Here is a 17,603-nt window from a genome sequence, read left to right as displayed (position 1 = left end):
CAATAGAGAGTGAAAAGGATTCTTGAGAAAGCAGATGAATTGTTCGAGGAAAGATTGGTCACTAAAGTTAGATGATGCTCTTTGGGCCTATAGAAACGACCTTTAAAACCCCTATCGGAACTACCCCATTTAGATTGGTTTATGGGAAAGCTTGTCATTTACCTTTGGAGTTGGAGCATAGAGCATATTGGGCCATAAGGACAGAACTTTGACTTAAAAGCTGCAGGAGAAAAAGAATCTGCAACTAAATGAACTTGAGGAGCTTAGATTGGATGCTTATGAAAATGCCAAGCTTTACAATGAAAGAACTAAGAGATGGCATGATAAGCATATTAGGAGGAAAGAATTTCAAGAAGGTGATGTTGTTCTCCTATACAATTCTAGGTTAAGGTTATTTCCAGGAAAATTGAAGTCAAGATGGTTAGGGCCCTACACTGTTATAAAAGTATACCACTATGGAGCTGTTGAGATAGGCAATGAGACCTCAGGGACTTTCAAAGTTAATGGGCAGAGATTAAAACATTATATTGTTGGAGAACCCACGCAAAAGTTTGTAGAGGTTTCATGGCTTGGTTCTCGATCGGGGATACTTAGGAGAATTGGAGTGGAAGGTCAAGCTTAAGACCTTAAACAAGCGCTTCTTGGGAGGCAACCCAAACGTATCCTTTTATAGTTCATTAATTTTCCATTTCATTTTCATTTCAGTTTTTACCCTCATAAAACTCAAAAGTGACATTTGTTTATCTTTTGTAGGTCATTCATGAAGATGGGGCAAGTTTACACTTGTGGCAAAAACAAAGAATTGAAAAGAAGCAAGTATAAGCAAAATTCTGCACTTTATGCAGTGCCTGTGAACAGTAACACCTTTAAACTTGTGCTAAATTGCTGATATTGCAATATACTTGATAGCACATGTTTGATTTTGTGTTTTGTGTGAATTCTGTGAAATGCAACTTGAATGAGGATCAATTTTGATATTTAGGACTGATGAGAGCTTATTTGAAGTGCAAAAATAGTGTTTGTTAAGTTTTACCTTTTAGTGTATATATAATTTTGTAGTCTGATAGGAATTTGCATGCTTTTGTTTGGAATTGCTGCTAATTTTTGAATTCTGTGATTTTAGTTCTTTGTATACTCTGTTCATGATGCTAAAAAGGTCAATTTCTACATCTTTTCTGCAATTCTTGATTGATTGGAACTTGTCTAAAATGCTGCTGAAAATATGCTTTTGGTATAAGTTTAGAAAGGAGACCATTTCATTGAATGTGCAAAAGGGTAGTCACAATTGGTGCCTAAAATGAACAATGATTGCAAAAAGCTAAATGAACATGTGCTATGCTTACTAAGTTTATGAGAGAGATGAACTTAAATCCCTCAATTTTATGGTGTTTGTGTGTATTTGGTAATTGCTGAGGGTCATGATAGCATTCCATAGCTTTTGGACTGTTTTTGGCAAGCAAAACCATAATTTTTCCCAAAACCTGCCGAAACTTGCTGATGACATTGCTTGTCAAGCAAAGTCTTAAGCAAATTCTGCTGAACCTTATGCCTAACCCTAAGCATGGCCCAAAATACCACATGTCTACCCCACATTTTAAAAGGCCCAGCACTTCCGCCAATTTTCCAAAAGCTTCGCCCGCACTCCCGATAAACCTCATCGACTCATTTCTCACGCCATTTCTTCCGGCAATTTTTACAGGAAGCCGAACAGTTTCTCCTTTTCATTAAAATGGTAAGAACCAAAATGTGGTCCTCTCACAAACCCAAACTCAGTGGACTTCGACATTCTGTCAAATCTAAAATGGGTATTCCATCCTCATTACCCACAAACCCTAACCCCAGCCCCAGTCCGCCATTACCTCAGTCCCCACCACCACAAACGCCGCCATTACCATAATCACCACCACCCCAGTCACCGCCCCCGCCCCCAAGCCAAATATCACCTCTCATTCCGCCGACTCCCCTCTCGCCGCAATCCGAGCCGCCAAATGAAACACAAATTCCCGACACCCATTCCCCAGAACCTGCGCCTACCCAAACAAAAACAAAAGGCAAAACAAAAAGGGCCGCAGGTAGACTCAAAGAAACCCACAGCCGAAACGAGTACCCTCTGTCCCTTTCGACTTAAACTCTCCACCTCAGTCCTCTGAACCAGTTAGCAAAAGGACCAGGTCTTCCTCGCAAACTCCAGCACCTGCGTCATCTGCAGATACTATTGAGGAGGTAATTTCTCCATTACCTTGGGCTTTTAGGGATATAGATATGAAAAAGGCCTATGAGAAATTACTTTCTAAAACTATTTTGGCAAACAAGTATATGGATGAGCAGATTTTGAAAGAATTAGGCATTTATGATTCTGTATTTGCCTATTTGGATGTTGTTAGCTGGACTGATTTCGCTAAAATTAGGGAACCAGTGTACAAGGATCTAACCCTCGAATTTTTGAGTTCCCTAAGGTTGAGTTTCAAACCAACAGTGCCTGAACATAAAGATAATTGATAGGGAGTTAGACATGGCTGCTATGAATGCAATTTTTGGTTTTCAGGATTCGGGGTATAAAAACATTGAGTGGCAGCAAACTGTTTATGACCTGTTCAGTGCGGAAGGATATTGCACCTTTTGGAGGTTATTATAGACAGAGGACTGCAAAAGCCTCTAGGATAGTTGACCATGTATTGAAATACCTCCATAGGTTCATTACTTACACTGTTTTAGGAAGGGGACACAGTAATAGTATTGTGGGTGCTGGGGATTTGTTTCTCTTATGGTGCATGAAGGAGAGAAAACAAGTAAGTACAGCCCATTTCATAGCTACTCATTGGCACCAAATTGTCACAAAGCATACTAAAGGTAGTATTGTTTTTGGGGGGTATATAATCGCTATAGCAAAATCATTTAGCTTTGATGCTAGTCTATATAAATTCTTTGCCGGTTTACGGGAATCATATATAAAGACACAATGTTCTTTGCATATGGATGTTTGTGAGAAAATAGGCCATACCTATACTGCATTCTGTGACACCACGATACCCAGTGCATGCAAACCCCACCACTTTTGCACCAGTGAGAACCACAACCAACCTCTACCCCACAGTTTTATTGGACATTTTATCCATTTTAAAATCCTTGGAATCGAATAACAAATTTCAACTGTCCAACCATCTGCTCCCTCACGATACCACGAAATTCTTGCTACCTTGAAAAACTTAGAAATCAAAATTGAAGCCATGGGTCGGGAGCGAGTTAACCAAAAGAAGAAGCTAGAAAAGAAACTTAAAAGAGATTTTTATCTCTTAAAAAGAAAGCAGAAGCAACATCAACTTCAAATCTTGGAGCTTTACAACAAAGCCGCCCAATCCTACAACAATTTATATCATTGGGGCCAAGCCATGTTTCAAGAAATGAAAGACTTATGAGAAAACTTGGAACCGCTTACGAAGCTTGGATCACAATGAACCAAGCTGCGGAACACTGAAGCGGACCACGATGCGAGAACAAAGGCTTGATAGCGAGAACTTGATCGATGTGATTTTAATTTCTGTTTTAAGTTTATTTTTGTAATTTGTTTATTTTAATTTTCAAAATTTGGTCATGGTTGTAATATTTTGGTACTTAGTTTTTATTATTATCTCTGCACTTCTTTCCTTTAGTTTACTTTATTTTATTTTATCTTCTGATATGGACATAAATACTCTGTGAATGTTTCTTGGTTTAATTTTTGATTTAACTGTTACATTTTATTTCTTTACACTCTTTCATTTTCTTGAACATTATTTTAGCACTTTATCTTTTCTTCAATCCTAATTTTGTTGACATTGATGAGTTGCACAATTTTTTTTGAGCCGCATCTGTTTCACATCAGTTGGAGGTAACAGCTTTCCTTACACCAGTTAAGCTTATGGTATGTTACCAATGCTTATGCTTTCGCTTTACCCTACGCAACAGGTTAAGCAACATCTTAAGCAGTGTAAATTCATACATTTGGGATACTTTTCCACATTTTTTCTCTCTAAAGCTTCATTGTTAATATCACTTTGAGCTAATTTTGGAATTCTTGACCTTATATTGATTTAATCCCCAATTGTATAAATTTCATTAATTGATTAGTTTACACAATTTTGCCCATCTTTGCATTCATTTTAGACATTGAGGACAATGTTTCATTTGAGTTTGGGGATGAGGGCAAAATTTTCTTTAAAATTTTCTTTCATTCATTTATTGCATTTCATTCATCCATATATAGATAATCCATATACTTATACATATACCGCACATGTCTATACTTATACACATAGATTTGCATATAGTCTTCATATAGATTACACTTAGTTTTAATTTGATTTATGCATTCATTTTAGGATCATGCATATCATAAAAATAAATTTTTATCTTGTCCTTAGAGGATTGAGAGTTGCTTTGAAGAGCAATTAAGCTTACTTTTAGAAGGGTTTGATGGATTGAAAGTTCTAGATAGGTGCAAAGTTATTAGATTCTTTCTTTAGTTTATATCCTCTTAGCCAAGGGCCACCCAATCAATTGCATTGACTTTGAGTGCCTAGAGAAAACTCTAGGGTGAGAAGTAGCTAATTGATGTCTCACCAATCCTAGAACAATCTTTCTAAACCTATCAAGGCGAAATTATAGCATACACTTGAAAAAGAAATGATCTAGGCATTCTTTGAATTTTAAACCCATATTTTAGCCTTAGCAAACCTCACTTAAAAATTTCCCTTTGGAACCAATTTGAGGCTACATTTATCCCTCTTATTCCTTTGGAACCCTCATTACTACCTAGCCATAAACTCAAACACTTACCTACCCCCTATGAGATAGTCCTTTGAGTGATAGATACAATTAAAAAAAAAAAATAATAATAATAATAATTAGTTGGGAGAAGTGACTAAAAAAAAAAAAGGGCTAGCAAATTCAATTATGGTATGTAAAGTAATTCACCATCCAAGTACACAAAGAAATGAGTTTGGGGGTGAATTGAAAGGGACAATTGTAATTCAAAGTCAATATTATTTATATAGTCCCTCTAAAAGCTTCAAAATTATATGCTAGCATTAGTGAATAGTTGTAAAGTTCCTTCTCCCAAATCCTTCCTAAAAAAAAAAAAAAAAAATTTATGTGTCTTGATCTTTTAATAATTTGATTATTCTCATATTTTGTTACCCTTATCCCTTTCTTGTTAGCCACATTATCACCCCCTTAGCCCCATTATAACCCTTGAAAGTCCTTTTGATCTTTTGATGGTGTTTTGTTACATTAGTGGAGATTGGAATAGGAGAATTGCCTATGGGATTGTGATATCACTAATACATTCATTTACTTCCATCATTATTTGAGACACTTTAGTTTATGGATTACCCTATAGTCTATTTAGGCATGATTATTCTTTGTGATTGATTGGTTTGGGCTTGATGATATGGATAATTGACCCAAGGCTAAGCGGTGATAACTTTGGTAAGGATTGAACTCTTTGTATCTTGAAGGTGGGTATATGGTTTGTTGGTGGCTAAAGGTAAGCTTGAGAGTTTGGATAAGTAATTTTCATAAATTTAAGGTAAGGTACCCCAAATTGCATTAATTGTTTTAATTTGCTTGAGGACAAGCAAAGATTTGAGTTTGGGGGAATTTGTTACACTCATTTCATATAGACATTTTAGGGTAGTTTTGCATCCATTTTGCCCTTATATTTTAGTATATTTTATGTTTTTAGCTTTATTTTAGCTTATTTGTTAAATTTAAATACTTTATATTTGATTTTCCTAATTTTGTTGTTTTTGATAGGATTTTGTGGCAAATCAAGGATCAATGAGTGCATTAGGAAGTGATTTGAAGGAATTTGGAATCCTTTAAGCATGGAGGAAAGTTGAAGAAATCAAGCCTTGAAAGAGCAAACCAGCCGAAATTTGCTTGAGACCTTGCTTAAGGTCATGCTTAGGGTAAAGCGGCAATGCTTAAGGTGCAACACAAGTCAAGCATGAGCAGAAAAGTCCATTTTACTATAAGTCTGAGATTTCTTTGAAGGTCCGCTTAACCTTAAGCGAGGTCACGACTGAGGCTAAATTTGCTAAGAAGTCGCTTAGGGTTAAGCCAACCCTAAGCGAGAATGCCCGAACGTGAATAGTCTTTGCTGACTTGGATAATTTTACACCTCATTTCCTATCCACTCCTTGTCTTTTATTTACTTTTAGGGTAACTTTTAGGGACCATATAAATTCATCATTTCCTTATTTTTGTCACAAGAGGAAGGAAGGGAAAACAAAAAGGAAAGAAAAATATATAGAAAGAGGGAGAGAATACGCCATTCTCTAGGAAGAGGAGCTGCTGCACGAGTTTTGAGCTCCAGAAACCAGAGACTTTGGTTCTTCCACCTGGGTTTTCCCATTTCAGTCCTTTTATCATGTTTTTCTTTATTCTTCCATCTATATTTCTTGTAAATACCATCATGAGTGAGTAATTTCTTTGGATTTCAGAGTTGGGAAATATGTTTTAGATTAATTTATGGATTTGGATTGGGTATTTCCTTATTTTACATAAATATGAGTTTTGATTCCTTCCTTGTGTGCTTGATTTACTTGCCTAATGTTGGTACCCATTGGGTATTGTGTTAATCTTTGATTGAAGGACCGAAAGGTGAAAGTCATTGATAGTTAATCAAGGATTGGAACTTAAAATCACCTAGATTTAGAAATAAACTAGGACTTTAAGAGGAATTAATTATTTGTTACAAAACTTAATGGGTTTTAAAGTAATCAAATACATACGAAAGTAGGTTTGGTTATTTTAGAACACACTTTGATATGCTTGAAAAAGATATTAAAGGGATTTAGAATCAATTTCCTTCAAACTCTATTTTTCCCTAAAAATTGGAATGCCCAAGACAAATCCCAATTAATTTATGCATAAACCCCCAACTCTGGAATCACTTTTACCATAATTAGACTTTCGTTTAAATTACCCATTGTTAATTTTAGTTTAATTGCGAACTAGAATTAGAATTTATTTGTTTGCTCTTTACCCATTTCAATTAAATTAATCAATTTACCTTGCTCATTTACATTTACCATTTATTCATTAATCATTAGCCCAAATAATCGCTTCATTCATAGTTTAGTAATCAAACAGCAAATCCTCGTGGGAACGATACTTGATTCATCACTTTATTACTTGAGACGACCCGTATACTTGCGGATAAGTCACATCATGTACCACCAGGGTGCATGGCAAAAGGAGACTCATGTGCTTCCTTCAAAATGATCTGCCTCAAATCAACATCATTAGGAACACACATTCTGCCCTGGTGTAGTAGTAAACCATCATCTCTGATTGAGAACTCTGGTTTCCTGCCCTGCCGGACTTCTTCCAACAGCTTCTAATACCTTTCATCATTCTGAGCAGCCATTCTGATATGATCAATCAACACTGGCTGTACATGCCATGCAACTGCTGCCTGCCCCTCATCATTAATCTCTAAACTGGCATGTAATGATCTCAACTCATGTACCAAAAACAAAGGAGTAACCCGTAGACTTGCCATAGTCTTGCGAATTAGGGCGTCAGCCACAACATTAGCTTTCCTTGGCTGATAGTCTATCAGACAATCATAGTCTTTTATTAACTCTAACCATCTCCTCTGTCTCAAATTCAACTCTTTCTGGGTGCCTAAATACTTCAAACTCTTATGATCTATGTAGATGTAACATTTCTCCCCATACAAATAATGTCTCCAGATCTTAAGAGCAAACACAATGGCTGCAAGCTCCAAATCATGTGTTGGATAATTCCTCTCATGCGGTTTTAGCTGGCGTGATGCATAGGCAATGACATTTCGATCTTGCATCAACACACAACCTAACCCATTATGAGAAGTATCGCTGTAAACTGTATATTCTTTACCCAGTGTAGGTAAAGTCAGGACTGGAGCCTCTGTCAAACATCTTTTCAATTCATCAAAACTTTGCTGGCATTTGTCTGTCCACTGAAATTTCACATCCTTTATAAGTAGCTTGGTCAATGGAGATGCCAACATAGAGAATCCCTTCACAAATCTACGGTAGTATCCAGCTAAACCCAGAAAACTGCGAATCTTTGTGACATTTTTGGGTGGCTTCCAATCAAGGACAGCTTCAATTTTGCTAGGATCTACCTTAATGCCCTCTTCCGATACTACATGCCCCAAGAAAGATATTTCCTTCAGCCAAAATTCACACTTCGACAATTTGGCATATAGTTGTTTCTCTCTCAAAGTCTGCAGTACAATCCGCAGATGTCTATCATGCTCTTCTGCATTCCTCGAATAGACCAATATATCATTAATAAATACCACAACAAATTGGTCGAGGTATGGTCTGAAGATAGTGTTCATCAGATCCATAAAAGCAGCCGGAGTATTAGTTAACCCGAATGGCATAACCAAAAACTCATAATGGCCATAGTGGATTCTGAAGGCAGTTTTAGAAATACTCTGCTCTTGTACTTTCAGCTGATAATAACCTGATCTCAGGTCAATTTTGGAGAACACAGCTGCACCCCTCAACTGATCAAACAAGTCATCAATGCGAGACAATGGATATCTATTCTTTATTGTCACCTTATTCAACTGCCGATAATCAATACACAAACGGAGAGTGCCATCTTTCTTCTTTACAAACAACATTGGCGCTCCCCAAGATGACACACTAGGGTGGATAAAGCCCTTGTCAAGCAATTCTTGCAATTGCACTTTCAATTCTTTCAATTCTGCTGGTGCCATTCTGTATGGTGTTATGGAGATTGGGTCCACACCAGGCATAACATCAATTTCAAACTGCACTTCTCTTTCTGGAGGTAATCCTGGCAATTCATCAGGAAACACATCCGAAAAGTCACATACAGTAGGAATGTCCTTCAGTGCTGGACTCCCCACTTGGGTGTTTATCACATGTGCCAAGTACGCCTCACACCCTTTTCTAATCATTTTCTGGCGGTCTGGTGAAATGATGTTTGAAGGCAATAACTGTCTCTCCCCATGTATTACTACATCACCATACTGAGGAAGACTAAAAGTGACTGTCTTTAGTCTACAGTCAATTATGGCGTGATGCCTGGCTAACTAATCCATGCCCAAGATAATGTCATAATCTCTGAAGGGCATTTCAATTAAATCAGACAGAAAAGTGTGTCCTTGGATCACCAAAGGACAATCTCTATATAGCCTATTTACCCTGACTTCCTGGCCTAATGGACTAGTTACTAGCACATCATAGTCCATTGGTACACACTGAATAGCAATAGAACACATCACACTAGCACTAACATACGAATGTGTGGAGCCAGGATCAAATAACACATACACATCTTGGTCAAGGATGGAGAAAATACCAGCTACAACATCTGATGTTTCAGCCTCTTCCCTCTGACACATGGTATACACTCGGTGATGCGCCACTACGTCTTGGTGGTTATGATCTTTCGACTTCCAGGGGTGTTACCAGGACCCCTACCTCTGCCTCTACCTCTAGCAACTGACGGTGACCCTCTAGGTGCAGAGACTTGGGTTGATCCTTCAGATGTGGCAAAAGATCCAGACCGGCGCGGACTAGTGCAATCCTTAGCAAAATATCCGCTTCCTCCACAGTTAAAACATGCACAGTAGCCTTGAAACAAACCCCACCATGAGTTCTACCACACGTTTCACACTGCCGGACCGATAGAGATCCTTGAGGTGCCTGCTGGGTCTGCTGACCAAACCGGGGTGGTCTTTGGCTAGAAAATCTGCCTCTACCTCTACGGGAGCTAGATCCCCCAAACTGTTTCCTCTTCCCAGAACCACTTCCAGACGCTTGTTCAATAGTCTTTTCAGTTTTCTCTTTCTCTTGTGAACCCTTCTTCACTGCCCCTTCGGATTCTATCCTTTCTAATTCCAAGGCTTGTGAGATCAATTCAGCAAAATTCTGATGTCTGAAACCCACAAATTGCATTCTCAGACTCTGCCTTAGCCCGAACTCAAACCTCTTGCATCTGTCTCTGGGGGTGGAGACTAAGCTTCCAGCATAATGGCTTAGCCTCGAGAAATCTCTCTCATATTCTCTGATTTGGTTCCCTTGTTTCAAACTCAAAAATTCTTGCAACTTCATATCCACATATGCATCGGAACCCATTTTCGCCGGAACTCCTCAAAAGTCCTGCTATGTCAAGACAGTGGCTCAACCAGTGTGGGGATGGTCTTCCACCATTCAAACGCATCCCCTTGCAACAAGGAAGCAGAATACTCAAACTTCACTCTTCCGTACATTGCGACTTTACGAAACTTCGTTCCATTCTTTCCAACCAACATTACGCCTCCGGTGGATCCACGGTGCCTTTAAACTCAATGGCCCCAAATTTCATCAATTTTTCATACTTTAGAAATTTGAGGGTGGTTGTGCTACAGTGCATCGCATCCGAGCTTGGGGTGGCACATTACCCGCCATTTCTTTGAAAGAAGGCGACCATCTGCGCATAAATTGAGCAGAAATCTGCGGTCTTTGGAGCGGAGTGGAGTGGTGACCCACTCACATGCGAGTCTTTGGGGCTTCTCCTTGAACCTCAGCCTCAACAGATTGTTCTTCGGAATGATCTCCTCCTTCCATTCCATTTTTCACAATTTTCTACTTCCTGAGATCAAACACAAGGAGGTTGACCTTCATTAGTGCATATTCATGATGTAAATATGTCATATGTATCAATTAAAGACACTTGAGCAGTTTTACTTATCAAAGAAATATTCACATACATAGTCAAAATTTATTGCAAAACCATGCTCTGATACCACTAAAACATGTCACACCTTACCCCTCCGTAAGGCATGACATGATCCCGTAGAATACTTAATGAACTACCGAACTTCACCTACCGATAACTCATTAAGTACCCTACAAGGGATTTTAAAACAATTTTCTTACATTTTGGAAGTGGTGAGCATTTTAGTGAGAATTAAAAACCATTTATTCAAAGCTTAAGGACTAGTAAAAATTTTTATCCATTTAAATTTTGTGGCAAATTTTATAAAAATTTTGACAGAGTTCCCTCTGTATTTTGAGAAACCAGTTCTTCAAATACCTGTAAAAAAGCACTTCCAAAAATATTTCACAACTCCCAACCACCAATAATTCTCAAATCAACTCAATACAAGGCACTTCAAATAATTTCACAATACAAATCAAGATTTCTCATCTCAAAATATTTAATATCTTCATTAACAAAACATAAAGTAGTAAACTCATATGTACAAATATTAAATTTACAGAAGAAAATAAAAAAATATATATATATTATTACAATTTATTTACAACTGCTCAATTTACATTGATACTTATGACATTACAGTATTTACATCAAAATAACCATAAGGGTATAAAACAATACCCGTACAAAAGGGATCAAGAAGTTCTTGTCAATCCCATAGCTCACTCTGCTGCTTTCTCCTTGCTCTTATCTGCGACAGTAAATTAAACTATCGCTGAGTATAAACATACTCAGTGGTGCACAATAAAAATTTAAAATGCGATACATAAATCATTTATTGATGAAACATAATTTGAATACTTCACAATCACATTTCACAAATATCAAAGCTCATAACAACTCATTTTGTCAAATAATATATTAAACACAGTTTAGTCAAACAATTTCATAAACACAGTGTTGCCAAAATCATACACAACTTAAGCCATGACACAAAATTTCTGATCAATGCCGCGTTGTACACCACGACAAAGCAATCTACAACCCCATTAATCGAAATCAATGAGGGAGGTGGCTAGCTAGCTAATGAGTACTCATCCGATCTACAACCTCAACTGGCAAGCCAGAGAGGGAGGAAAATAAACGATCTCAACCCCATAAATGAAGGAGGAAATGTGATACTGTCATGCTAAGTGTGAATCCAAAATCAATTTAAAACAATTATTTTCAATAATTTATGAGAGATCCCAAACAATTTTCAAAGTCATTTTTGTAGTTACAAAGTGGCAACACAATTCATAAATAATACAGCGATTTCATAAAGTATAGCAACTCAAATTTTCAATTGGAAAACAATTACATAAATTTATTGCGCACAAACCTGACTGGAGTCGCCTCTAGGCCTTGACTCAGTCTCTCCGAGCTTCTAAGTCTTTTTCAGCTGAAACACACAATTTCATAGTGTTTCAGTACCATAACTTAACATAAGTCCAAAAATAAATTTAACTTCACTTTAACTAGCTCTATTGCGTTAAATTCGACGTTCTCAAAGTTTTTGTGTTTCGGGTTACTATTCACTACACTATTCAAGTCAAATTATTGACTTTTTAAGGATTAATAGGGATGGGAACTCTAACTTCACCCACATACCACATTTTGGTCACCAAACTTGTTGGTTTTAGTCATTTTCTCAAAGCTTAAGTCATTTTGGCAAAATTGCCAATTTTTGGTTTTAGTGCACTTAGTTGCACTGTTCCATTGGTCGATCTACTGTTGGAATTTGACAAAACTTCCTTCATAGAAAATGTTCCTTATCGTCTTAAGTATATTCTCATTTTTGGATCACCTCAATCGAAGTTTTTTAGCTCAAGTTATGGCCAAAATAAGTTTACTGTTCACGTGCTTTATTCATCTTTGAGATTTTGGGTTACAGCGATTTTGATCCAATTTTGGTCAGTAATTTGATCAAGTTAAGTTCATAATTTGGTCTAACTTTCTTCATATGAAATGTTCTACTATGTCTTAGGTTTCCATCGGTTCAAGAATCGCCTAAATCCGAGTTTTCTAGAGAGAGTTATAGCCATCCAAACATTACTGCTCAAATGAAAATCTGCAGAGTTGCAGGTTTGGTAACTCAACTTTGCTCAATAATTTGAATGGGTTAATGGCATAATTTGGGGTGATGTTCTTCATGAAAGTTTTAGATCTATATCTCCTCTAACCCCTGGCCAAATTTCAGGTCAGTTTGACTTGTCTAACTCTAGTTATGACCAAATGAACAGTTACTGTTCATTTGGTCAGTTTGGTGCAGTAGCAGCCTGCTCTCATTTCACTTTGGTCAATTGTTTCACCAAGTTTTGGTCAGTTTTTGGCCATGGTTCCTTAATGAAAATTGTGCTATTTTATGTCTATTTTCATGCCCAATTGGTGGCATATCAATTAGACTTGTAAAATTTGAATTTTGGTCCTTCAAAGTGGGTTTGGTCATGCTGCCAGCAGCATGACCAATTGACCTACGAATTTGGTTTTCATTCCAACAATTTCCACACATCTCTTTTGGTCATTATTGACCATTTTTCATCTCACAATAGACCAAAGTCATCATTTGTGCATTTCTCCAAAATTTGGTTCACAAACCCTAGCATTCAAAACCCTAACTCATCAATTTCACTACTTTGTTGCAATTAATCACACTTAATGGTTTTAATACTAATCATTCAACTAAGGAAGGTTTCTAAACTCATTCAAATGTATCATATTCATGCAAATCATACTCCTCTCAAGCTGCCCGAAAATTCAGTTTGGTTCTTCCCCCATTTTTATTTCATTTAAATCAAGTTCTAAGCTCATTTCAACCACTAGTTATGCATGTAAATGGAAAAATAAGGAGTTTGATATACTAACCTCACTTAAAGCTTCAAATCACTATCTTTAACTCCTCTTTCTTCTTGAAATCCTCTTCTCAAGTTGAGATCACAAGTTCTAGTGAGGTATTTAAGGGAGTTATTAAGGTTGGGTAAGGAAAAATTAAGCTTAGTTTAAAGAAAAAGCTCTCATGGAGGACTTATGGAGGAAAGTGGGGCGGCACAATGAAGGGAGAAGATGAAGGATTTTTCTAATTTTTTTTTCTTTTATTTCCTTTTATTTATTTTGCTTTGGAAGACCATAAAAATCTAATTTAATAAATATTTAATTAATTCTTTTATGACATCATGCATGAGGTCATGCATGATGTCATCACCTTTTTACTTTCTGATTTTCCTTTCTTTTTTTTATTTTTTTATCAATTCTTTAATTTAATTCTCGATTCCGAAATTTTCTTTTATCCGATTTTATTTGACAGTTACGTCAGGAATCAGCTCTCGGGGTCAATTGACCAAATTGCCTCTCGCCGGTTCATCCCGATTTACAAATAATCCAATATTTCTTCTGGCTCCCTGACCTAATTATTTGACTGGCTTAACAGTTCTTTTTCATGATTTTCTCTTTTCCACTGTGTTCATAAGGGTCCTAAGGACCACAGCGTCACTTTTTACGGTTCGAAATTTGAGTTTAAAATGACTTCGCAGTCGTTCCCGAGGAGGTCACTCAACGCTGTGACTCTCGGCTCATTTAACCTCTTATGTTCTATTTTTCTTATTTATAGTTAACTAATTAAACATTACTAATTATTTGTGTTTATGGCTTCTCAAATTGTCTTAAGTGTGGCCCTAATTCCATTAATTGTCCGGACCGACACCGGTCACCGGAACAGTGAAATATACCAGGCTATGCAACGGGGGTGTTACACCCCTTCATCGCCCTCACTTTTCTGGAGACCTCTTTTTTTCGTTTACGGCTCTCCTTGGAAGCATCAACGCCCGCCATACCTGTACGAAAAAGAAAGTCAGTGAGTTCGCTAAGATTCAGATACCAGAGATATAAGTAGTACCGGGGCCGAGGTCAGAGAGCTGAAGCTCGTATTCTTCGCCAATGATCAGCTGCATCATCCAATACTGCAGTTAGGCCATCACTGCGTCTAAGCAAGAGAATTTTTGAGTGGACGCCTAAGACTTCAACTCTTTCACCACGGCATCTTCGTCCTTATTTAAGGTGATCTTTTTTGGGATCGGAGCGACCAGGTGTTGCCAACTCCATGGGGTGCCCTCAAAGCCGTTCCGAATCTTGCTCCTCAAAATGAAGAATCGGTTCTTCCAATTCTTCAATGAAGAAGAAAGATCGGTAAAAAGAGAACAATGGGGCTTAGCTTGGAAGAACCAAAACTCATCATCCTTCCTTCGGGCGAGCCTATGCAGCTCGGCAAAGACTTTGGCCGTGGGTTCCAGTCCCTTAGCTCGGCAGAGGCCCTGGAAGGCTATTAGAGTCCGCCAGGAGTTCGGATGCACTTAGGCTACCAAGACATGGTGGAATTTTAGGACAGCCTTGTAAAATTCGTCAAAGGGAAAACGGAGCCCGGCCTTCAGTTGCTCTTCATACACCATGATGAGATCACCCTCATCAAAGAAATGGTCGGCCCGATGATCGCCATGGCATTTGATCAGTTCAAAGGAGTCGATCCACAGATTGTACTCCTGGCTTATAGATTGGAGATAGGTTTCTCTTAAGACTGAAGGCAACTCATCAATTGGCAAGTTGTCTCTTCTCAAAGATGTCCCTCGCCTTGGTCTGGCACCCGAACTAGTTACCGGGACGAGGGCTCTGCTGGCTTGACCACCCGATCTAATCACGTCACCCTCTTCCAAGGTCCACGAAATATGGACAGAAGACGGACTCGCAGCTCTCTGACCCTCGGCGCCGCTTATTTTCAAAAGATACCAAAGAAGTTTAACTAAGAAAAGATCAAAACCCTTACCGGAATGTGATCGGCGTCGGAAAGACTTGAAGAAACGAGAGAATTTTGGAATCGCTCGCAAAGTGCTGAAAATGACATAAGAGAACAACTGACTGACCCTTCCTCTATATATACCCGTTTGAGCATTCAATGCTCACAGTGTCCCAAGCGACCCATAGGTTAGCGGAATTCGCCCGCTTTCTTGACACGTCGCAGGAAGATTCCAGAAACACCATAAATAAAATAAAAGGAGATCGGCTAGCTAAGGTCGTTGGATTAAGACGGATGTTCAGAGTCACAGATCGGATATGCACATCAGAGATCGGCTAAGGATGATTTAGTTAGGAACTAGATCGGATATGCACATCAGAGATCGAAAAATAACCAATGTAATAATTAAATGATAACCGTCAAATAAAATTTCATTTCATTTCCAAAAGGTCAGATTACATCATTTGGGCGATCTCAAGAGATCGGATTACATCATTAAGAACCTTTAAAGGTCAGGTTACATCATTTAGGCGATCTCTAAAGATCGGCACTACATCCTACCTAGCAAGGACCTATGTCAAAGCCTAGTCTTGTGGCTGAATCAAAAGATGTATTTGATCAGAAAGCCAGCCGTAGGCATTGGATAGATGTGCAGCTCAGATGGAGTGACTATGACTCTCATGATGGTGAGTGGAGTCATCGTCGATGTCATCGACCAGAACCGAGCTGTAGTCGGGACGCCCGATGTGGTGAGGAGCCAAATGAACTTCAAAAGGCGATCACCGATATTAAGAGGGAAATTAGCAGTCCTCTCGCCCGAAATTGGTTCACCGATTATATCGGTAGACCGACTCGAGATTGACACTATCGATATTTTCGATCTTGATCGGTAAATTAGTCCGGTTCTCACTGTCATTAGATGTGGCTATCACAAATCTCCGATCACTGGGATCATAAATTTTCAGTCGAGGAGCAAAGAGAACAGTCAGAAAAAGATCAAAAGCGGTCACCATGGCCGGAATTGTTACCTGAGAAACTAGAATAAGAGAAGTGGGAAATGGAAAGAGGAGAAATGAAATGTGGAAGAGATTCCTCGCTGAGGCATATATATAGGGAGCCTGAGCATTTATTACATACGAAAATCGAAGCGGATGCATTAGTAACTGAAGAATTAAATGCTTTGACTGAGGCAGCTCGGATAGAGGGGAAGGTTCTAGAATGGGAGAGATCGGGAGAGGGGCCTGATATGAGAGATCGAAAAAGGATCATAATAGAGAGATCAGAAGGAATAAGAGATCAGAAAGCACGAAAAGGATGAGAGGACTTCCAATAACTCTCCACATAATCAGAGCCGAGGTAGTTAAAGCGTGGCAGGCGTGATCAAATCTTCACCGCATGCCTCATTTGCAGAATCGCCCACATTGCTGACAGACGCCAAAAACAGTTATGACAGTTCTGTACATCACAATCCCCACCGTTGATTATACTTGCAAGGACGAACTCGGAGCCCTTGGATCAAAAACAAACGACAAGTCCGGCGCCTTTTATTCCCAGCCCTCAGATCCATCTTGTAAGGCAGGATCCTGAGCCGTTGGATTGGGAAGAGAAAGGATGGATATTCTGGATAGGATCCCAGCCGTCCGTTTTGATTCCCTTTAATTTTCAGACGTTGGATTATGTCCTTTTAAATCCAAACCTTCTGTCTCCCCAAGAGGAGATCTTGACCCTTCATTAGTAGCAACCATTCCCTATAAATACCTGCATGCAATACTGTAGAAGGGACGGATAAAAAAAGGTGGTGGTGATTATAGTGGAAAGGCTCTGAAATTTAATTCAGTCTTGCTGCTTTGCCATTCTAAGCTTGCATAAAGATTGAGAAACTTCAGAAACTAGTTTTCTCGAGTGTCTCCTTTGATAGAGTTTTCGAACCCTAAAACCCTTCATTTTGAGTTTGTTCATCACTCTACCATACCATTTCCGTTTAGTCTTGTCTTCATTGTCGCAAGGAGTTTTGCGGTCGCCTGGACGAACACTCACCGAAGTGGGAAAGAGTGAGGAGTCGCCACCT

General features: G+C 38.5%; 1 protein-coding gene across 1 annotated transcript; it reads right to left on the bottom strand.

The window, feature by feature from the left end:
- Positions 1–1,860: 1,860 nt before the first annotated feature.
- Positions 1,861–14,699, bottom strand: LOC131175480 (glycine-rich protein 2-like). Its single transcript, XM_058139894.1, has 3 exons — positions 14,627–14,699; positions 14,550–14,582; positions 1,861–2,030 (listed from the first exon to the last, which is right to left on the bottom strand). Exons 1-3 carry the CDS (start codon positions 14,697–14,699, stop codon positions 1,861–1,863), a joined length of 276 nt encoding a protein of 91 aa, XP_057995877.1.
- Positions 14,700–17,603: the final 2,904 nt, after the last annotated feature.

This window comes from Hevea brasiliensis, chromosome 17, assembly GCF_030052815.1.
Source record: "Hevea brasiliensis isolate MT/VB/25A 57/8 chromosome 17, ASM3005281v1, whole genome shotgun sequence".
NCBI lineage: Eukaryota > Viridiplantae > Streptophyta > Magnoliopsida > Malpighiales > Euphorbiaceae > Hevea > Hevea brasiliensis.
The sequence above is the reverse complement of the archived record's forward strand: the minus strand, read 5'-3'. Positions and strand labels throughout refer to the sequence as shown.